This window comes from Sphaeramia orbicularis, chromosome 21, assembly GCF_902148855.1.
Source record: "Sphaeramia orbicularis chromosome 21, fSphaOr1.1, whole genome shotgun sequence".
NCBI classification, from domain to species: domain Eukaryota; kingdom Metazoa; phylum Chordata; class Actinopteri; order Kurtiformes; family Apogonidae; genus Sphaeramia; species Sphaeramia orbicularis.
The window spans coordinates 18,906,505-18,928,655 of record NC_043977.1 but is presented as its reverse complement, the minus strand read 5'-3'; the positions used below and the strand labels follow the sequence as shown (position 1 = coordinate 18,928,655).

The 22,151-nt window shown below is 35.3% G+C and overlaps 1 protein-coding gene across 1 annotated transcript in view; it reads left to right on the top strand.

The window, feature by feature from the left end:
• Positions 1-22,151, top strand: part of abca12 (ATP-binding cassette, sub-family A (ABC1), member 12) — a 191,088-nt gene that overhangs the window by 104,308 nt on the left and 64,629 nt on the right. The window contains exons 42-50 of the mRNA XM_030125194.1: positions 776-890; positions 2,997-3,326; positions 4,346-4,415; positions 4,546-4,680; positions 11,235-11,393; positions 11,606-11,789; positions 15,119-15,337; positions 17,687-17,883; positions 18,541-18,698. Of these exons, the coding sequence (XP_029981054.1) occupies positions 776-890; positions 2,997-3,326; positions 4,346-4,415; positions 4,546-4,680; positions 11,235-11,393; positions 11,606-11,789; positions 15,119-15,337; positions 17,687-17,883; positions 18,541-18,698 (1,567 nt within the window). The remainder of the gene's footprint in view (positions 1-775; positions 891-2,996; positions 3,327-4,345; positions 4,416-4,545; positions 4,681-11,234; positions 11,394-11,605; positions 11,790-15,118; positions 15,338-17,686; positions 17,884-18,540; positions 18,699-22,151) is intronic.

The window sequence follows — 22,151 nt, the reverse complement described above, 5'->3', positions numbered from 1 at the left end:
GTGGAACGATGCATGCTCTCTCATTATTCATTTGCCACTTGGGAATGTGAGTAAGTAGTCATTCTCAGGAACCTTTCACATGGTAATTGGCTCTGCACGCATGAATATTCACTGTTATTGTGCATTCGTTTTTGACCACGCACGCATACAATGCACTCTACGCAACCTTGTGGGGTTTTAATAACATTCCATACAAAACTCTGCATGTCTCTGTACTACATATCCTTTCGAACACGGGTTTGGCATTTACATGTGCATCGATACACAATGTGGTTTATAATAAATCATGCCTGGGTTTTTAAGGCCTATGGTCGCGCTCGCCCTGTAGTGCTTCTTAAGACAGTCCTGATATCTCATCTGAGGAGCATAAACAGGCCACTATCTTTGGCTGGCTGCCTTCTGACCAGCTTTGAGATATGGTGATCCTTTGCCTTTCCTTGGTTTTTTGATTTATTACTCGGCAACACAATTTCAAACATGATAGCTGTAAAATATAGCTTGCGGTCTAAAAACAGTGCGCACCAAATTCCTGTGTATCAAGGTCTAGATGTGATTAGGGGTAAAAAAAATACAGAGGCATTTATTTTGCAGAAATAATATGGGGATCAGAGCAAGGCTGTCAAAAATCCCGAAACCTCTCTTTTATATTGTTTCTCCACGCCGCATCTGTCGGGTCTGTCAAGTCTGCGATCGGCCTTTTCATCTACTGTTGTTGGCAGTGATTGGATGTTTTCTAGGAATCTGATTGACAGGTTGCCTCTTTTGATTCCCTCAGGTACCTGGAGGCCATTTCTTTTGTCTTTCCGCTCATGCTGATGATAGCCTGGGTGCTGTTTGTGGCTGATTTTGTAAAGAAACTGGTTCACGAGAGAGAGCTGAGACTGCATGAGGTAATCACGCCCTATTTTTTTTTTTTTGCACTGAAAGTGAGCGTCTTGGTTTTCTTGACTGTCTATAATGGTTATGTCTTATAGTGTACATACAGTTGCATAAAAAATTATAGACCGCACTGGTATTCTTCAATTTCTTGGTCATTTTAATGCTTAGTACATTTTTTTAGACAAAGAAAATGATAACAACAAACATAGCTCATAAGAGGTTTTTTTTTTTTTTTAATGCTGCTTTTTAGATATTTACGCTATCAGGGTTTACTTTTTATATTTTAGTTTTTATACTCTTTTATATACATTATTTATACTTTTTTATGGCGCCTAGGATGATTGCACTTTTTAATTTCGTTGTACCCGTACAGTGACAATAAAGACATTCTATTCTATTCTATTAACCCTATAAAGCCTGAACAATTAAATCACTGACAGAAAATTCCAGTTCTTTGAAAATGGAGCCTTTATTTGTCCTGAACAACCAAAAAATTTTTTTTTCAAATATCAATTTCCATGTCAATTTTGTGTCATATTTCATACATTGGGTCTCAATGCTCACATATTTTTTATTTTTGAACAAAGACATAATATACCACAAACATGTCCAACAAATTGGTAATTCCTTTTCAAAATTGTCAAAGTTCTTCCTCCTTCTTCATTAATGACAGTCTTGTAGTGTCACTGGAAAGGTCTCTGGTGAATGAATTCCTCCCCCCTGGTGGATTATCCATGTATTGCATGTATCTAATTGTATACATCAGGTTTTTCAAGAAAAAAAAAATGACACTGATCATGTAGAGGACTTCAAAACTCATGTATCAAATATGATACGTTTGGTGTTATCTATCTATCTATCTATCTATCTATCTATCTATCTATCTATCTATCTATCTATCTATCTATCTATCTATCTATCTATCTATCTATCTATCTATCTATCTATCTATCTATCTATCTATCTATCTATCTATCTATCTATCTAATAAAGTTGGTTGATGTTGCTTAGAAAATTGAATATGTAAATTGTTATTGCTCAACTTCTGTCGCCTAGTACATATGGCAACCTACATAATAATAATAATAATAATAATAATAATAATAATAATAATAATTTTAAAGCTAAATAAATAAATTATAATATTTTGTAATAAAATGCATTACTTGAGCTTTAAAATGTATTAGATCCCTTTTCAGAATATGCTAATACACAGTGCCGTTCCATAAGTTGTTTTTTTTTTTTTTTTTGGTGAGGATATTTATTTATTTATTTACATGCGATTTTATTTTATTTTATTTAGTTTTATTTTATTTTATTTTAGTTTAGTTGTGTTAAGTTGAGTTTATTTATTTTATTTTTTCTTCTTTTGTTTTTTCTTTTACTTATTTTCTTTTATCTATCTATCTATCTATCTATCTATCTATCTATCTATCTATCTATCTATCTATCTATCTATCTATCTATCTATCTATCTATCTATCTATCTATCTATCTATCTATCTATCTATCTATCTATCTATCTATCTATCTATCTATCTATCTATCTATCTATCTGTCTGTCTGTCTGTCTATCTATTTATTCATTTATTTAGTTTATTTGATGAGGACAGTGCATATTAATGAACACTCAGTACAAATAAAAACATTACCTTGTGTAAATATACTGGATTTAGCCGACAGCTATTTTCCATCCGTAGTCCTCAACATTTAAAAACAGACTAAACATACAAACAAGACAATACAGTGTATATGACACATTACTATATATAAGTGTACATCATACAATACATTATTAATACAATAAATACAATAAAAATCCAATATAAAACCGCCAAGAAGAAAAACTACATAACTTTTTTTTTTTTTTTTTTTTAGCTTTTTTTGATGGTCTTACTATTTTTTCCGTGACTGTATACTGTTAAAATTAGAGACACTTACCCATTTATGAACATAAATAGAACCATTTCATGACGAAGAGTAAATCAAACTGCTACTCCTCTTTTACTTTTGCTTTTCTGTTGAATATTTGCTGCTGTAAACATTCATCAGTGGTTTGACACAACAAAAACATCCTCGTCTTATTATTTATATTTGCATTTTTACTTTTCCCACAGTACATGAAGATGATGGGAGTCAACCCCCTCAGCCACTTCTTTGCCTGGTTTGTGGAATGTGCCTGCTACCTAGGGGTGACCATCATCATCCTCACGTTGCTGCTGAAGTACGGTCGCGTCCTGCCTCACAGTGATGGCTTCCTTATTTTCTTATACCTCTGCGACTACGGCCTGAGCATCCTGGCCTTCAGCTACTTGGTCAGCTCCTTCTTTGACCAAACCTACATCGCAGGCCTCAGCGGCAGCCTCCTGTACATCCTCTCCTTCTTCCCCTTCATCGTGGTCATGGCCGTGGAGACTAAACTCACCTTTTCTCAGAAGAGCCTCTTGGTGAGGAACCTCCCAAACCTCATGCATATTTATTTATCACTTGTAATAAGCTTCAGCATTGTGAATATTGGGATCATTTAATATAGAAATAGGAAACATAAAAGCAAACCAAAGTGTTATTTTATATCTTACTGTTAATTAATTAAATTTTGATATATATACTAACTGATCAAACCAAGAACAGCAGATAACATACACAGTAATTCTAACCTAATATGTAGAAACCCCAAATCCTCCACCTTCTGAGGCATCTTTCCATCAGTTGAAGGAAGGGGCCACAAATACCACAAGACGAAGAAAATGGGATTAATAGGACTGAATCAATGCATTTTAGTGAATGTGACAAATCAGTGTAAGATCCAGAAACAGTGGCAAAATAATAATAATAATAATAATAATAATAATAATAATGATAATAATAATAATAATAATAATAATAATAATAATAATAATAATAATTGTAAAGCTAAATAAATAAATTATAATATTTTGTAATAAAATGCATTACTTAAGCTTTAAAATGTATTCGATCCCTTTTCAGAATATGCTAATACAAAGTGCCGTTCCATAAGTTGCTTTTTTTTTTTTTGGTGAGGATATTTATTTATTTATTTACATGCGATTTTATTTTATTTTATTTTGTTTTATTTTATTTTATTTTATTTTATTTTATTTTAGTTGTGTTGAGTTAAGTTGAGTTTATTAATTCATTTTATTTTTTTCTTCATTTCTTTTTTCTTTTACTTATTTTCTTTTATTTATTTATTTATTTATTTATTTATTTATTCATTTATTCATTCGTTCATTCATTCATTTTTATTTTTTTCTCTTTTATTTATTTATTTTACTTTATTTTATTTTATCTTGCATACAAACATTGCAAATCACAGTTTCCTGCTCTTAGTCAGAAACAACCAACACAGTAAAACATAGTGCAGATACACTTTGTTGTTTAATATTTTTCACATGTAGGTTTTATTTTACAGTCTAATTTGTGTCCCTTGCCCTTTCTTTTGCAGAGTTTATTTTCCCCAACGTGTTTCAGTTACGCCAGTCAATACATCAATCGGTATGAGGCCCAAGCAGAAGGTATGACCATATCCTAAAATCTGATAAGCATTAGCATCGTAACATGTCATTAACACATACTGTAGTCTCTAGGAGGCACCTTTAAACCTGTCTGTTGCTTTTCATGGTTTTTTTTTTTTTTTTTTTTTAGGAATTCAGTGGAGTAACTCATATTCTTCACCCATTGCCGGAGACATGGCTTCGTTCGGCTGGCTCTGCTGGCTCATGCTCATCGACTCCATCCTCTACTTCATTCTCGGGGCGTACATTCGTATGGTGTTCCCAGGTAAACCCTAACACTAAGCACTAAGGCACTAAGGCACTAAGGCTGGGGTTTTATTTTCTACAAATCTTGAAAAATCTCTAAATCAAAAAATTGAGATTATTCCTCTAGAGCAGGAGAGCAGGGGTCCCCAACCTATGGCTCTTGGGTCAAATGTGGCTCTTTAGCCTCTCTTTATGGCTCCCCTTGTCAAAAAACATAAGAAGCATTTTTGAAATGAACTCAATGAACCATTAATTTTTAACATTGTTATAGGCCTAACCTGTCTGCAGGCAATACACAGAATCAAATCATTTTTTGACAGGATATAAACCAAAATGTATGTGCACACTACATTAATTTCTTGCCAAATTAAATACAAGATACTCAGTTTGCATTTGTTAATAGATTGGCTGTTTAAAAATCAGCCCATATACATGAAAGTTGAGCTTTTTATCTATTACACAGTGTAATTTTGTTTTGGAAATAGTGTATATCATTAAAAAACTGTACAAATCTTGAATGTTTTCTTTATTGTAGTTGTATAATTTCATAAATGCACCAAACATTGCATTATTGTAGTGGAAATACAAAGTTAAATAGTTAAATAACAAAGTAATCACAAATAGGCTTCAGAAGAACAGCCCCCTCATGGTAAAATGTAGATGAGTTTATATCTATTTTTTTTGGCTTCGGTCACATTTTTACCTCCACCAAGTGCAGAGATTATGTTTTCATCAGGGTCTGTCTGTTTGTTTGTTTGTCTGTTGGCAAGATAACTCAAAAAGTTATGGATGGATTTTCATGAAATTTTCAGGAAATGTTTATACTGGCACAAGGAACAAATGATTAAATTTTGGTGGTGATTTGGGGGGGGACTGATCTGCCTTGGCAGAGTTTTGCGCTCTCTGAGTGCTTTTCTAGTTTCTTCTTTTTCCAGTTAAAATGGCTCTTTAGTTTGTAAAACTTGCAGATCCCTGCTCTACAGGCCTTTCTTTCACAGCAAGGATTAAAAACACAACCTGTTTGCTTCCTATAATATATTAATTGTGAACTTTTTTCTTTAGTCATACATGGCATATACATTTAGTAAAGAAATGTTTTTTTTAAAATTATTTTTACTTTCTTTTCAGTTAATGCAGCCAGAAAACAACTGATTACAATCATAAATGCTTCATCACACTGAAGCCTATGGAAGTGTTTTGCCCACATTGCCCAACTCTACACATATGAACACTCTCGGTGGTAGATTGACTGACAGATCTGGGTTTAGCAAAACACATATCAGCTCTTATACTTGGGCTCAGCTTTTCTCACCAATTAAATGTGAAAGCAGTCAACATGCATAGCCAGACCCATCTTCACACTTTATTAGTGTTGCACTGATGCAAGAGATAGATCCAGGACTATTTACCGTTCTGGAATGGGGAAAAATAGTTTGGCTAGTTTGTGTTATTTTAAAACAACTCACAATTGCTTTGGGTGGTGCATCAACAGTGATTAACACTATAAGAAGCCGTTCTGTATGGTGTTTGGATGTTCCTTGGGCTTCTCTCCAGGTACTCTGGCATCCTCCCATCACCCACAGACATGTACCTGAAATGGTCAAACTGGCCAATCTAAATCACCCATACACTGGAAAAAATGCCCCTCTAAAAACAAGTTTAAAAAAAATTAATACAAGATATTTTTGCTTGAATTAAACAAAAAAATCTGCCAGTGGAACAAGGCTAGGCAAGGTTTGTTTATATAGCACACTTTATGTACATGACAATTCAAAGTGCTTTACATAAAACATTAAAAGCATTACAGCATGGAAGCAATGAAAAGTGTAGATATTAGAAAAAAAAAGAAAAAAAACAAAAAACAGATAAATAGATAAAACAGAAAAACACTTTAAGCTTAAGAGAAACAATGCAGATCTGAACTGATGAATAAAAACTCTATTCAAATGCAGCTGAGAACAGGTGGGTCTTTAACCTGGATAATTATCTTGGTAAGATTTCTTGAAATAAGATTTACAAGATCTACAGGGTCGGGAAGCAAAATTTACAACGAACATTTAGTTGTTTTTTTTCTCAGCAGGCACTACGTCAATTGTTTTGAAGCCAAACATATATTGATGTCATAATCATACCTAACACTATTATCCATACCTTTTCAGAAACTTTTGCCCATATGAGTAATCAGGAAAGCAAACGTCAAAGAGTGTGTGATTTGCTGAATGCACTCATCACACCAAAGGAGATTTCAAAAATAGTTGGAGTGTCCATAAAGACTGTTTATAATGTAAAGAAGAGAATGACTATGAGCAAAACTATTACGAGAAAGTCTGGAAGATACTATTAAAGAAAAATGGGAGAAGTTGTCACCCGAATATTTGAGGAACACTTGCGCAAGTTTCAGGAAGCGTGTGAAGGCAGTTATTGAGAAAGAAGGAGGACACATAGAATAAAAACATTTTCTATTATGTCAATTTTCTTGTGGCAAATAAATTCTCATGATTTTCAATAAAGTAATTGGTCATACACTGTCTTTCAACCCCTGCCTCAAAATATTGTAAATTTTGCTTCCCCACCCTGTATTGTCTAAAAATAAGCTCTTATATCTGACTGAAAAGTTACTCTTTAGGTGATTATGTCTTATTTTAAGTGTGATGAGATATTTTGACTAGAAATGAGAAAAATACACTTGGTAAAATTTTGATTTTTGCAGTGTATGGTTGCTGCTAAAATTAATTTTTAAAAACAGATATGGAATGATTGCTTGAAGTATTGCAAAACAGTGCTTTCTCTCTCTGTTATTGACCAGGCCCTGTGGTTGTTTTCTTTTTTTTTTTTTTTGTAACTTAACCCTTTCATGCACAAATTATGAGAACCTTAGTCAATATTGTTTTCTTGAGTGTTTTTGTTCCTCTTTAGGCATGAAAATAACAATGCAATTGATTCTTTTTTTTTTTTTTTTTTTTTTTATGAACGTATTTTTCATGGCGTTACAAAAATGTCCACTCAACTGGACACCATGCATTTAAGTTTTGAAGCAAAGAAACATTTATTTAAAAATCATCATCAGAAAGTGATATACTGTGTGAAAACTATGAAATAAAAGCATTTTTAATGCCGCTAATTGCTAAATTGCAACTGTTTTCTTACATTTTATCACACTCTAATATTAGTTATTACTCATTTCATGGAGATAAAATCCTCCTGATACCCAGGAAATGGACAGTTTCAGCTTTTATTACATTAAATTGTCTTGATTGGAAACTGCATAATGCAACAGTTTTTTCAGATACATTTTTAAAACTATTTTTATTTATTGATTGATTTTTTTTAAATGGAATGCCCTTGGTAATGGACAGCATTTTCAAAGTAAAACTGTCAAATTTTTGTCCCCTACAGAGGACAAAATGCATTGCTGGGTCTCAGGAGGATATGCAAAAAAAATAAATAAATAAATACATAAATAAATAAATAAATAGTTAATTACAGTCTAATAACAATTAGCAATTGATTTACACTAAAACATGTTACTGCATATCAGGTTTATCAAACAACAGCAAAGTTACAGTAATTGTACGAATTGCAGTGTTTTGGATGATGCATAAGAGTCCTGATATGGAACTAAAACAACAAAACCCATGAATAAACAATAGAACAGCTGTAGAATAACTGTCCACTGGAGTGACCAGTATGCATGAAAGGGTTAAATCTTTATTGAGTTTTATATACAATTGTAACAGTATCCCAAAAGAAAAAGACAAAGACAAACAAAAGAGACCCCACAAAACGAGAGAAAAAAAAAACAACCAAACAGACAAACGAGCGCACAAATAAGAACAAAAGAAAACATTGTGCCCGGGTAGCAACAGTCAGTCCACTGATTTTGTGTAAATAGTCCATTTATTTATTTAGATTTGGATTTTTTCCAGCGTAGGTGTGAATATTAGAGTGAATGCTTGTTTGTTTGTGTTTACGAGCTCTGTGATTAACTGGTGACACATCCAGCGTGAACTCCACCGTCACCTGTTGGTCACTGGGATAGGGTTCAGCGCCCCCCCGATCCTCTCTTGGCCCAAACATTACAGAAAATGAACAAATGAATGCATCATATTTTGGACGATCATTTATCCAAATATGGTATTAAAAAGACTAAATTCCTGTAAAAGATAACGCTACAGAAATATATATATTGTTTTCATTTAGTAGGTTTTTGTTGCTTTTTCACATGACACAGGGGACTTTGAAAACTGATATACTGTAAAACAAATAGCAGCAGGGAAAATTAAATTGTATTATTATTATTTTTTTTAATTTAACCTTTATTTAAAAAGATCAGATTCAGATTCATATATTCTATTCATGCACTGACAAAGAACAATATATTATACATGAGTAGTTTACAACAGATGTACATGAAAGGGAACCCCAAAGAAGAAAGAGTGCTTACAGATACGGGGCCTAAGCAGCTGACCACATCCTCACCCACATTCCCCCTCAACGCCCCACCCCCACCCCCCAACGACGCATCTACATATTTATCACCACCCACTGATACTCACACGCAGTCATCGACACACACCACGCACAAACACCCACTCAAGCATCCACACAATCACACGTAGGTACACGTACACACCCACTCAGATAGCATGATTTCTAAAAAAAAATACACAATTCTGACAGAGATTATATTATAAGATCCACTGATATCACAATGTCATTTGCAAAGGCGACCTGGCCAAGAGGTCAGCAGCACACGCCGTAATAATAAGTTCAAGTTAAAAGACAGATTTCAAATAATTAATTAAAATAGTATACAATATAATCACCCAGTGTGTGGTTTATTCCAGCGGAGTAGATCTAAAGTGTCAGACTTAAATCTACACTCTGTGTCTGTTTTATGATAATAGAGTAAGCTTTGATGACATTATCACTGATGTGCATCATTTTAAGTAGTGCACAAGGAAATGCAGTCTAATCTAGTCTAATGTAATCTGATCGAATCGAATATAATACAAGAAAAGCCCTTGGAGAGCACAGACCTTCACCAAGAGAGACCCCCCCCCCCCCCAATCACCACCAAAATTTAATCATTTCTTCCTTGTGCCAGTATCAACATTTCCTGAAAACTTCATGAAAATCCATCCATAACTTTTTGAGTTATCTTGCTAACAAACAAGCAAACAAAGCAAAGTGATCACAATATCTCCTGGCAGAGGTAATAATATAACCTGATCAAATCTAATGTAATCTGATCTAATCTCATCTCATCTAATCTCATATAATATAATATAATATAATAATATAATATAATATAATAACTGAAGATATTATAAAATAAAAATATATATTATATATTATTATATAATATAATATAATATAATATAATATAATATATAATAACTGAAGAGGCGGTGGTGCAGTGGTTAGCACTCGTGCCTCACAGCAAGAAGGTCCTGGGTTCAATTCCAACACCAGTTGACGGGGGGTGGGACCTTTCTGTGTGGAGTTTGCATGTTCTCCCCGTGTCTGCGTGGGTTCTCTCCGGGTACTCCGGCTTCCTCCCACCATCCAAAGACATGCACTAATAGGTTAATCGGTTAATCTAAATTACCCATAGGTGTGAATGTGAGAGTGATTGTTTGTCTCTATATGTTCAGCCCTGTGATGAACTGGCGACTTGTCCAGGGTGTACCCCGCCTTCACCCCTATGTAGCTGGGATAGGCTCCAAGCGACCCCCGTGACCCTAGTGAGGATAAAGCGGGTTCAGAAAATGAATGAATGAATGAATAATAACTGAAGGGTTGGTGGTTTGAATCCCGCTCTGTCCTAGTCATGTGCTGTCGTGTCCTTAGGCAAGACACTTCACCCAAAGCAACCAAAATCTCTGAGTTGCAACTACACAATGAAAATAAAAAAAAAACAAAAAAAAAAAAACATGTATTTTCTGTAGTTTTTTCTTTGCTGGAATTTAGTCTTTTTAATACTGTATTTGGACAAATGATCGCCCAGTGTCACTCATACTGGTGGAGGAATGCGTATGAATGTTTGGTAGTTGTCGGAGGGGGTGATTGGTGTAAATTCAGCCACACTTCCGTCAGCCTGTCCCAGGGCAGCTGTGGATACAAATGTAGTTTACCACCACCAGAGTGAGAATGTGAGAGGGAATGAATAATGGCTCAATAATGTAAAGCATTTAGGGTGCCTTGAAAAGCGCTATAGAAATCTAATCCATTATTATTATTAATCTAATCTAATCTAATTTTATTTTATCTTATCTTATATTACCTTATCTAATCTAAGCAGTATATGAATTGCATTCTAAATGTGTTTTATTCCAAGTTTATTTTATTTATTTCATTTAACCTTTATTTATCCAGGCAAGCAATTAAGAACAGATTCTTATTTCCAAATGCAGCTTGATCAAAGAGCAATGGCTCCTTGAGGGGTAGGGGGTGGGGGGGGCTAGAAGTAAAAACAAGGTTATACAATATACAGAAACAAACAGTTAATAAATAAGTGCATTGCAACAATAACAGTGAGATATTATGATTTTTTTTTTTTTTGTCCACCAGGAAAGTATGGCATTGCAGCTCCATGGTACTTCCCCTTCACAGCCTCATTTTGGTCTGAGTTATGCTGCAGTAGGTCACAGAGTAAGGTGGGCAAAGGACTCTTCTTTACCAACATCATGCAGTCAAAGCAGGCGGTCTTCTCTGACGACAAGGGAAAAGGTAACAAGTTATGTTACACTGTCTCAACTGATAACAGTGAGCAAAACTGTCTCCCCGTTGTGGTGTTCTTTGAAACATGAGTATAATTTCTGGGCCCTTTTTTTAACCCTCGGTACCTCCACTCATTTATTTTCCTCCTCTAAGTCTTCATTTAAGTCCTGTCGCCTGCTAGTTTGATTTACTGGTGGCTTCTGTCTCCATGTTTCTCTCAGGCCAGAGCGCTCTCTCCTCTCAGGCTGGGGAGGATTGCTCAGAACTCCCAGTGGGTGTTTCTCTTCACGGTCTCACCAAGATCTATGGCGAGCGAGTAGCCATTGAAAATCTTAATGTTACCTTCTACGAGGGCCAAGTCACCACACTGCTCGGTCACAATGGAGCTGGAAAAACCACCACTATGTACGTACGGCCTCTTCAGCATTTCAGCATGTCTTAAAATGAATACAATTTGGTCATTCACGGTCTATGCTGCCTTTTCTGTGTTTTTAAATTGGATTTGTGCATCACTTTAATCATCTTGGGGGCTTGCTGCTGACAGGGAGATTGTTTTGTCCAAACCTGGCACAGCAAATGCACTGTGATAGAGATTAGTCTGGTCGGTCTTCATCAACTGAGCACTTACATTTACATTTTAAATGTGAGCCATTTTGCTGATGCTCTTATCTACAGCAACGAACAATGACTGCAGCAGCAGAATAAGAATATTAAAAACAAGAAAATCTGTGATAGACACTGTGATATTCTAAAGGTTTATAATTTAAAATTCAGGAAAACAATTCAGAAATTGCAAATGGGAAAGTGTTTTCAACCTTGTTTGTCTCTTTAACCCTGTAAAGCCTGAACCATTAAATCATTAATAGAAAATTCCAGTTCTTTGAAACTGGAGCCTTTATTGGTCCTTCTGAACAACCAAAAAAAATATTTTTTTTTTTTGTCAAATATCAATTTCCATGTATGAGTTTCAATTTTGTATCATATTTGATACATCGGGTCTCAATGCCCAAATATTATTATTTTTGAACAAACAAAAGCATAAAATAACATAAACATGTCTAACAAATTGGTAATTCTTTTTCAAAATTGTTAAAATTCTACCTCCTGACAATCTTGTACACTACAAACAAAAAGTTCAGGATATTTTTAATTTTTGGGCTATTTTTTCAGTTGGGATTCTTGCACAGCGCTTTTTACTTTTTTTTGTGTGAATTGAACTGAGCTGAAACACATTTTTTAATGACCGAACATAGTTTTATTCACCAATGGCAAAAAAGACAAAAAAAAACAAAATATCCTTAACTTTTTGTTTGTAGTGTGGTGTCACTGGAAAGGCCTCTGGTGAACAAATTCCTCCCCCCTGGTGGATTATCTGTGTATTGCATGTATCTAATTGTATACATCAGGTTTTTCAAGAAAAAAAAATATCACACTGATCATGTAGAGGGCCTCAAAACTTGTGTATCAAATATGATACATTTGGCGTTATGGGGTTAAAAAAATTGAAGAATTAATAGCGAGAAAAATAAATGGTTTCTCGGTTCATTTTAGTAGTATTAGTACAGTATGAGCCTAACAATAGTTTATTTATAGACGTATGTACACCATAATGAAACAGAAAAGACATTTATTAGTATTACACACTGAAACACTTGACTAAAAATAGTATTTGTGTTTGCCTTTTAGGCTTGCCAAACAAAACTTGCAGAGATTCTGATTTGACAATAACAATAATAATAATAATAATCATGTATTTTGTTTGAACACAAATGCTTGAGGGTTGACCTTCATTAGCAACGACATCAAGTGACAATGACATAAAACACTAGTAAAAGATACAGAATAAGAATAAGTTAAAATCAAATTGAAATAGATTCATAAAAACAGTTAAAAATTAAGGAGTGAACACCAATCATCTGAAGCACATGTAGAGAAAATATGAGTGATTTTTTTCACTCTAGTGAAGCTTTATAAATGAACAAATACATATGCATACTTAGCCTTTCATACAAGGACGACAAACCGACCTTTTCATATAAAATGCAACGGTGAGTATTACATACATCAGCAGTAATAAACCTGAGTTCAGAGTAAAGTGCTGCATTCAAGGACTTAAGAACAGAACCAAGAGCATGCTCACAGACCACATCGCTATAGTCAAGAATGGACAGGATTGTTTCGTTGACAGTTATTTTCATAAAGATCATTAGTACTTAATATGACACTATGATAATGTAAGTTATTTGTCTACTGTACAGTTGTGAAAAAAATGAATAGACCACCCTTGTTTTTTTCAGTTTCTTGGTCATTTAATGCCTGGTACAACTAAAGGTACATTTGTTTGGACAAATATAATGATAACAACAAAAATACCTCATCAGAGTTTAATTTTAGTGCTAATATCTAGACATTTTTCATGTTTTCTTGATCATATCTAAAATCACTTAAGTTCTTACATGAATATCTATGGCATTGTACTGACAAAAACAGTGCTTTTAGGCATTCCATGTTTTCTTTTCTGTCTGTTTTAGTCACATGATGCACACAGAAGTTCGTACTTGATTGCATAACCATTGTTTTTGATGACTTTTGATGGTCTAATAATTTTTTCCGCGACAGATGTAAACAACCGAATCAAAAATATGCTAAATAATTGTGCCATCATTTTAACTTTTGTTACTCATCAAACATCCTGTGAAATTGCTCAGGTTTGTAATGACTAACATAATCTGATTTTTTTATTTTTTTATTTTATATAGTAACAAAATCAACCCTAACCCTAATTTTTTTATAGTAACAAAATCAATGCTGGTAATTGTTAATATATCTATAAATCCAGTATCTGTCATTTACAAATATTTATGCTATAGTCGGGAATAAATTATTAGACCACCCCTTGTTTTCTTCAATTTCTTGTTCATTTTAATGCCTGGTACCACTAAAGGTACATTTGTTTGGACAAATATAATGATAACAACAAAAATAGCCCATAAGAGTTTAATTTCAGAGCCGATATCTAGCCATTTTCCATGTTTTCTTGATAATAACAAAAATCACTTAAGTTCTTCCATCTGTATCTATGGCATTGTACTGACAAAAACAGTGCTGTTAGGCATTCCATGTTTTCTTTTCTGTCTGTTTTAGTCACATGACACACACAGGAGTTAGTACTTGATTGCGTAACCATTGTTTTTGATGACTTTTGATGGTCTAATAATTTTTCCCGCGACTGTATATGCTGATGTAAACAACGAAATCAAAGATATAAAAATGATCGTGCCAACATTTTACCTTTTTGTTACTCATCAAACATCCTGTGAAATTGCTCAGGTTTGAAATGACTAACATAATATCTTATATCATCTTTTTTTTTTTTTATAGTAACAAAATTAATGCTTGGGCGGCCATGGCTCAGGAGGTAGAGCAGGTTGTTCAATAACCGAAGGGTTGGCGGTTCGAATTAGTCATGTATTGTTGTGTCCTTGGGCAAGACGCTTCACCCTCCTTGCCTCCAGTGCTGCTACTCACTGGTGTCTGAATGCATATGAATGTTCGGTGGTGGTTGGAGGGGCTGTAGGTGTTCATAGAAAAGTGCTATATAAATCCAATCCATTATTATTATTATTATTATTATTATTATTATTATTATTATTATTATTATTATTATTATTAATTGTTAATATTTCTATAAACCCAGTATTTGTCATTTACAAATATTTACGCTCCATGCACAGGTCTCTCCTCACTGGTCTTTTTGCCCCGTCATCTGGCACTATCGAGGTGTATGGCAAAGACATGCAGACCAACATCAACACCGTTCGCAAAGAGCTGGGTGTTTGCATGCAGTACGACGTCCTGTTTGAGCACATGACCACCAAGGAGCATTTACTCCTGTATGGTCAGATCAAGGCCCCGCATTGGTCGCGGAAGGAACTGCATGAACAAGTTCGCACGTGAGTATGCTACCATCCTTTCCAGACAACATGTTTGATTTTCATGTTTTTTATTATCATATTTTATGTCTTTATTTATGTTTGATCATTATAGTATGTGTGTACAATATGTGGATGTCATGTCGATGATGTAGATGTAGCATTTTACCTGTCAGTTTGCTAGAGTTTACAGCCTGTTTTTCAAAGGACAATATAAAACTGTAAACTCAGCTCAATGGCGTGTTCGTCCTATAAAAAGGAAATATGGGTGTGGGTAATGAGAGCTTAATGTTGAACTTTAGCCAGTGCTTACTGACAGTGACTGGTTCCACAGGGGAGACAAGGGATGTTCAAGGGATTCTGGGGAAATGTGTTTTATAGCTACACTTGCTTTAATTTGTGGTTATCACAAGTCCTTCATTTGTCTGCAGTCAGGGAAAAACTACTTTTCATTGACTATCACTGGAATAATCCCCAATTAATCATCTTAAAAGCTGTGTATTATATCACATCATATCATCATGTTTTAACAATATTTCTGACACTTAAAGGGGTCATATTTTGCTAAATCCACTTTTATTAGTCTTTGGTACATTTATTTGTTTATTTAGGGCAGGGGCACCACTACCAATTGTTTGGGGGGGGGGGGTGTCCATACATAACGTCACTTAAGCTAGTGTGAAAACAAAACTGAAATTTAACATACTTTCAACATCCGACACCCAACTTCTACCCCTCTCTTATACAGCGGATCTTACACGATATTTTCAAAACTTCTAGCCTGTATCCGCTGGACCCCCTCCACTGCACTATGGGCCCCCAACAAATGCTGGGCCCCATGAATTTGTCATGTTCACCCCCCCTTCCCCACATTTGGGGACCCTAATAGTTCATAAAGTTTGAATTTGAACCCTCCAGGTGCTGCAAAAATCGAGTGGATTTCTACAACCTGTTTTGATTCCTGCTTAATTTCTTACGTTTTATAACTAGTTACGTCACAACATTTGCATATTTAAGGTCAAGACTTGCGACGAAAACTTCTCCGAGTACGACATAATTGTTTATCATCAGCAGCAGTTGTAGTAAAAACTGAAAATATGTCCAAACTTCAAGTCGATTACCTAAAATGTTCAGTTGTTGGTTGTATTAATGAACACAAGTGGCTGAATGGGACAGAAAGCTAGGTCAACAACCTGGAGGGGGCGGGGCCTGAAGTGGCTCATTTGCATTTAAAGGGCCAGCGCTCAAAACGACCTTTCTGGTGTCATTACTCAGAAATAGGGTTGAAGATGGACCTGTGGAGTTGAATTAATGAAGAATTCAGACCCAAGCATAGTATTCACAGTTTGTGAAGACCACAGGGAAATGTTTTAAAATGCATAATTCCATTTAAAAAAGCAAAATATCACTCGTTTAAGGGTTTAAGGGATTTGTGTATTTAGACCCTAATAGTTCAAAAAGTTTGAATTTGAACCCTCCAGGTGCTGCAAAGCTATCTTTATATTCATTCCAGCAAAAATTGAGTGGATTTCTACAACCTTTTTAATTCCTGCTTAACTTGTTACGTTTTATATTTAGTTATGTCATGACATTTGCACATATAAAGTCAAGACTTGCGATGAAAATTTCTCTGAGTACGACATAATTGTTTATCCGCAGCAGCAGTTGTAGTAAAAACTGAAAATATGTCCAAACTTCGAGCCGATTACTTAAAATGTTCAGTTGTTGGTTGCATTAATGAACACAAGTGGCTGAATGGGACAGAAAGCACATCAACAACCTGGAGGGGGCGGGGCCTGAAGTGATTCATTTGCATTTAAAGGGCCAGCGCTCAAAATGACCTTTCTGGTGTCATTACTCAGAAATAGGGTTGAAGATGGACCTGTGGAGTTGAATTAATGAAGAATTCAGACCCAAGCAGAGCATTTACAGTTCATGTAGATCACAAGGAAATGTTTTAAAATGCATAATTCCATTTTAAAAAAAAGCTAAATATCACTCTTTTAAGGGTTTAAATACATTTTATAGTCTTTTTCTTCCTTTCCATCCTTTCTAATAAACCTAAATTTATGTATGCACGGTAACATCAGATCGTATTCTGGGGCACCATTAAAAAAAAATGGGTTGAACATCCAGTTGCATCATGAGATATCATTTCCAGAGGGATATTGCATGACAAGAGCAAAAGTAATAAGCCTGAACCTCAAGGCAAGGAAAGTTTAACTCTCCTCTGGTTCCTGCAGCTCAGAATTCCCCTCTGGTTAAGAGATAGGATTGATGAAACTCGTACTCAGAAACTGGGTTGTATACGTAGAAAAGGTTTGTTAACATGAGAGCCGTGGCAAATGCTTTCCATTGATTCCCCTACAGGATCCTGGAGGAGACAGGCATGTATGCTCACAGGCACAAGCGGGTGGGCACCCTGTCGGGCGGTATGAAGCGCAAGCTGTCAATCTCCATCGCCTTCATAGGGGGCTCTCGCTTGGTGGTTCTCGATGAACCCACCACAGGAGTCGATCCCTGCTCCAGGCGCAACATCTGGGACATTGTTATCCAGCATAAAAAACGTGAGTCTCAAAGACATTCTGAACCTCAAACTACAGCTAGGAATTGTTTTAATGGTACTACCACAACTACTATTACTGTTTCCGCTTAGAATGGTTGATAATTATAAGAAGAACAGCAGAAAAAGAAAAAGCGCGGAGCTCAAAGATACATATGAAGCGATACGAAACCGCACGACATTAGAGAAACAAAAGGAGAAGCAAGAAATGGGCATGTAATTATTAAAAAGAAATGCAGTTTTTGTGGGCCTCACAGGGTAACCACAGCAACTGTAATAGCAGGGGAGGTGCTAAATGTTATATAATTGTGGCGGTGGAAAATATACTGTGTAATTGGTGGCGTCTCAGATGTTAGTGAGAGTTAGGTGCAGGGGGAAACTGTTTCAAAATGCTCTTTCTGCATCTCTGCCTGTTGAAAGCTAGCTGTTTTTTCCTTTTTTTTTTTTTTTTCTTTTTTTTTTTTTGCACCTGTCTCTTTGATTATCTGTATATGCCTAGCACCGCTGGTGTGGGTAAATATTGCTTCTTTGTTGTTCTGCCGCCTTTCTCAAAGCTCTCAACCTCCCACAAAGCATTACAGACTATCCTGGCTGTTAAACATGTGCACAGTTCATTGAGATTCATGCAGCCTCCTCTCCGTATTCATGTGTGTCCTCTCAGATCGCACCATCATCATGTCCACCCACCACCTGGATGAGGCTGAAGTCCTGAGTGACCGCATCGCCTTCCTGGAAAAAGGAGGATTGAAATGCTGCGGATCCCCATTCTATCTGAAAGACAAGCTGGGCCAAGGTTATAAACTTACCATCACCAAGAAGGTATTCGTCCTCATAAACACACAGACCTACATCATTTGTTCTTCAAGAGAAACTGAAGAAAAATGAAAATAACGCAATAAAGTAACTTAACATGAGTGAATATAGACATTGAGCCTGTTTACATGACCATGAAAAAAATCTGATAATTAGATAATTGTAATAACCCGATCTGATGCATATACTTGCACTTCAGAAATGTGATAATCAAAAAACCTTGGTTTAGACATTTCACTCCGTTATTAGATTTTTGTCGTATGTGGGTATTTTAGTCAAACTTTTTACTTCCACAAACCCCGCCCCTCGCATTTATTGTATCTTATTTTGGCGCCAATCCAGCTGATGTCATCATGTCTATGCATGTGGTGATGTCAGCATATGAGTGGCCTCTATATATCTGCCAAGTTTGAGGTAAATTGAAACAAAATTGCTGTTTTTATAGATATGTGAAATTTCGCCCATTATAAGTAAATGGGAGAAGAAAAATATTTTAAAAATTCATAAAAAATGTCAACTTTAACTTACTTTTCCCAAAATGTAACCACATATTTTCCAGGTCACTGGCAATCTATAAACCAAATTTAGTGTGAATTCAACCAATAGTTTTGCTGCTACAGACATGTGAAATTGTGCCTATTACAAGTAAATGGGAAAAAAAACAACATTTTAAAAATTCATACAAAATTTTTACTTTGAGCTGCTTTTACCAAAATGTAATCAGATCTATTCTGGGTCACTGACAATGTATATCACAAATTTGGTATGAATTCATCCAGTAGTTTTTCTGCTACAGACATATGAAATTTCACCTATTATAAGTAAATGGGAAAAAAAAAAGATTTAAGAAATTCATCAAAAATTTAAACTTTGACCTATGTTTCCCAAAATGTAATGACATCTATTCTGGGTCACTGGCAATCTATAAACCCAGTTTGGTATTAATTCAACCAGTAGTTTTGCTGCTACTGATATGTGAAATTTTACCCATTGTAAGTAAATGGAGGGAAAAAAAAAGATTTTAAAAATTCATTAAAAAAATTTAACTTTGACCTACTTTTCCCAAAATGTAATGACATCTATTCTGGGTCACTGGCAAGCTATAAACCAAATTTGGCATGAATTCAACCAGTAGTTTTGCTGCTAGAGTGTTAACAAACAAACCAACAAACAAACAAACTGAACCAAAAACAGATTAATTAATAAATCAGATTAACAAGTATACATTCACAAAGACGTTAGAGAACTGGGGGGAAATCCAGGTGTCTTAATCCAATTTCTCTGATAAGACACATCAGATTATGTTGTTTACATTAATAATCGCATAATAATCTGAGTATTAGTGTGTATGTAAACAGGCTCAGTAACATATGCAACAGTAATGGAATGATATTAAACTGTACTGTAATTATCCTACAAGTCAAAGAGCTTAAAAGTTGTACTTCTTACCGCAACTTAAACCCAGCAACTGACAGCATATCATTGATGCATTTCACCTAAACGTCCTATACACACTGACACATCTTGCACAATGCCAGCACAAATTGCAACATTTCATACTACATTGTTATGGATGAGCAGGACTGTTCATGTGTAAATAAATCCTGGGTGTTATCTCCACCACAATGGGCACTGGCATTACACACAATACATATTGCAATAGTGTGATGTGTATCAGATAGATTGAAAAACTGGCAAACGGACTAAATCCCTACTCGAGTGAAGCTCTGCTGACTGCTGCAAACTGGCTCATACATTTTTCCAAACTATTTTGTGTTCCTAATATAGCAATTGAAAGTTGTTGGGGGTTTTTTGGGGTAGTAAGAATCACATATAGTGCAAAAAAGAAAAGAAATAGGTCACAGATTTCCCAGCCTGCAGGTTACAGTTATATACATCTCAGAGAAAACATCACAGGATCTCACTTTGGAGTTTGTTGGTATTGATGCAAAGTTGATGCTTGGCTGGATCGAAGGTTGTTTTTGTGTTATTGCTCAATCATTAGCGCAACCTTGAGGCAGAAATCCTAAGGCAATGTAAAGAAATGTGCTATATAGGGCTGGTATTACCTATGAAGCTTTGTAATTTGTAATAGTTATTTGTAATGATCACAGAGGTGGGCTATGAGTTTAATCATCTGAGAATCAGCCACATCTGTAATATGTGATGTACGATTTCACCGAAAGTTACCGATCCTATTTCAGCAAATGCAGAGGTCCTTTTTCATTACCTCTGCCAAGGAGGTTATGTTTTCATCAGGGTTTGTTTGTCTGTTAGCAAGATAACTCAAAAAGTTATGGATGGATTTTGATGAAATTTTCAGGAAATGTCGATACTGGCGTAAGGAACAAATGATTACAGTTCAGTGGTGATCGGTGGCGGGGGGGGGGGGCGGCTGATCTGCCTTGGTGGAGGTCTGCACTCTCCAAGTGCTTTTGTAGTTTATTTTATTTATTTAACCAGGAAATATCCCACTGAAATTAAGAACCTTTTCAAAGTCAAAGTCAAAAAGTCTAAGTCAGCTTTATTGTCAGTTTTTGCCATATGTGCATCGCATACAGAAAACTGAAATTATAAGACTCTAAGACCCCACAGTGCAAAATGAACACAGAAAAAAAGAAAAAAAAGCCAAAAAAAAAAATAGAAAAGACCTCCGCTAAGGCAGATCAGTCCCCCCCCCCCCCCATCACCCTACAGTGACAATATATATACAGGGTGGGGAAGTAAAATTTACAATGAACATTTAGTTGTTTTTTCTCAGCAGGCACTACATCAATTGTTTTGAAGCCAAACATATATTGATGTCATAATCATACCTAGCACTATTATCCATACCTTTTCAGAAACTTTTGCCCATATGAGTAATCAGGAAAGCAAACGTCAAAGAGTGTGTGATTTGCTGAATGCACTCGTCACACCAAAGGAGATTTCAAAAATAGTTGGAGTGTCCATAAAGACTGTTTATAATGGAAAGAAGAGAATGACTATGAGCAAAACTATTAGGAGAAAGTCTGGAAGATACTATTAAAGAAGAATGGGAGAGGAACACTTGCGCAAGTTTCAGGAAGCGTGTGAAGGCAGTTATTGAGAAAGAAGGAGGACACATAGAATAAAAACATTTTCTATTATGTCAATTTTCTTGCGGTAAATAAATTCTCATGACTTTCAATAAACTAATTGGTCATACACTGTCTTTCAATCCCTGCCTCAAAATATTGTAAATTTTGCTTCCCCACCCTGTATATAAAAAAGAAAGACCCAAAATGGACTTATGAGGTTTCGACCCTACAGTGATGATATATATATATAAAACCAGAAAAGCACTCAGAGAGCGCAGACCTCCGCCAAGGTAGATCAGTGCCCCCTCACCCTCCCGCCCCCCCGCCCCCGATCACTACCAAAATTTTATCATTTGTTCCTTGTGTCAATATCAACATTTCCTGAAAATTTCATCCAAAT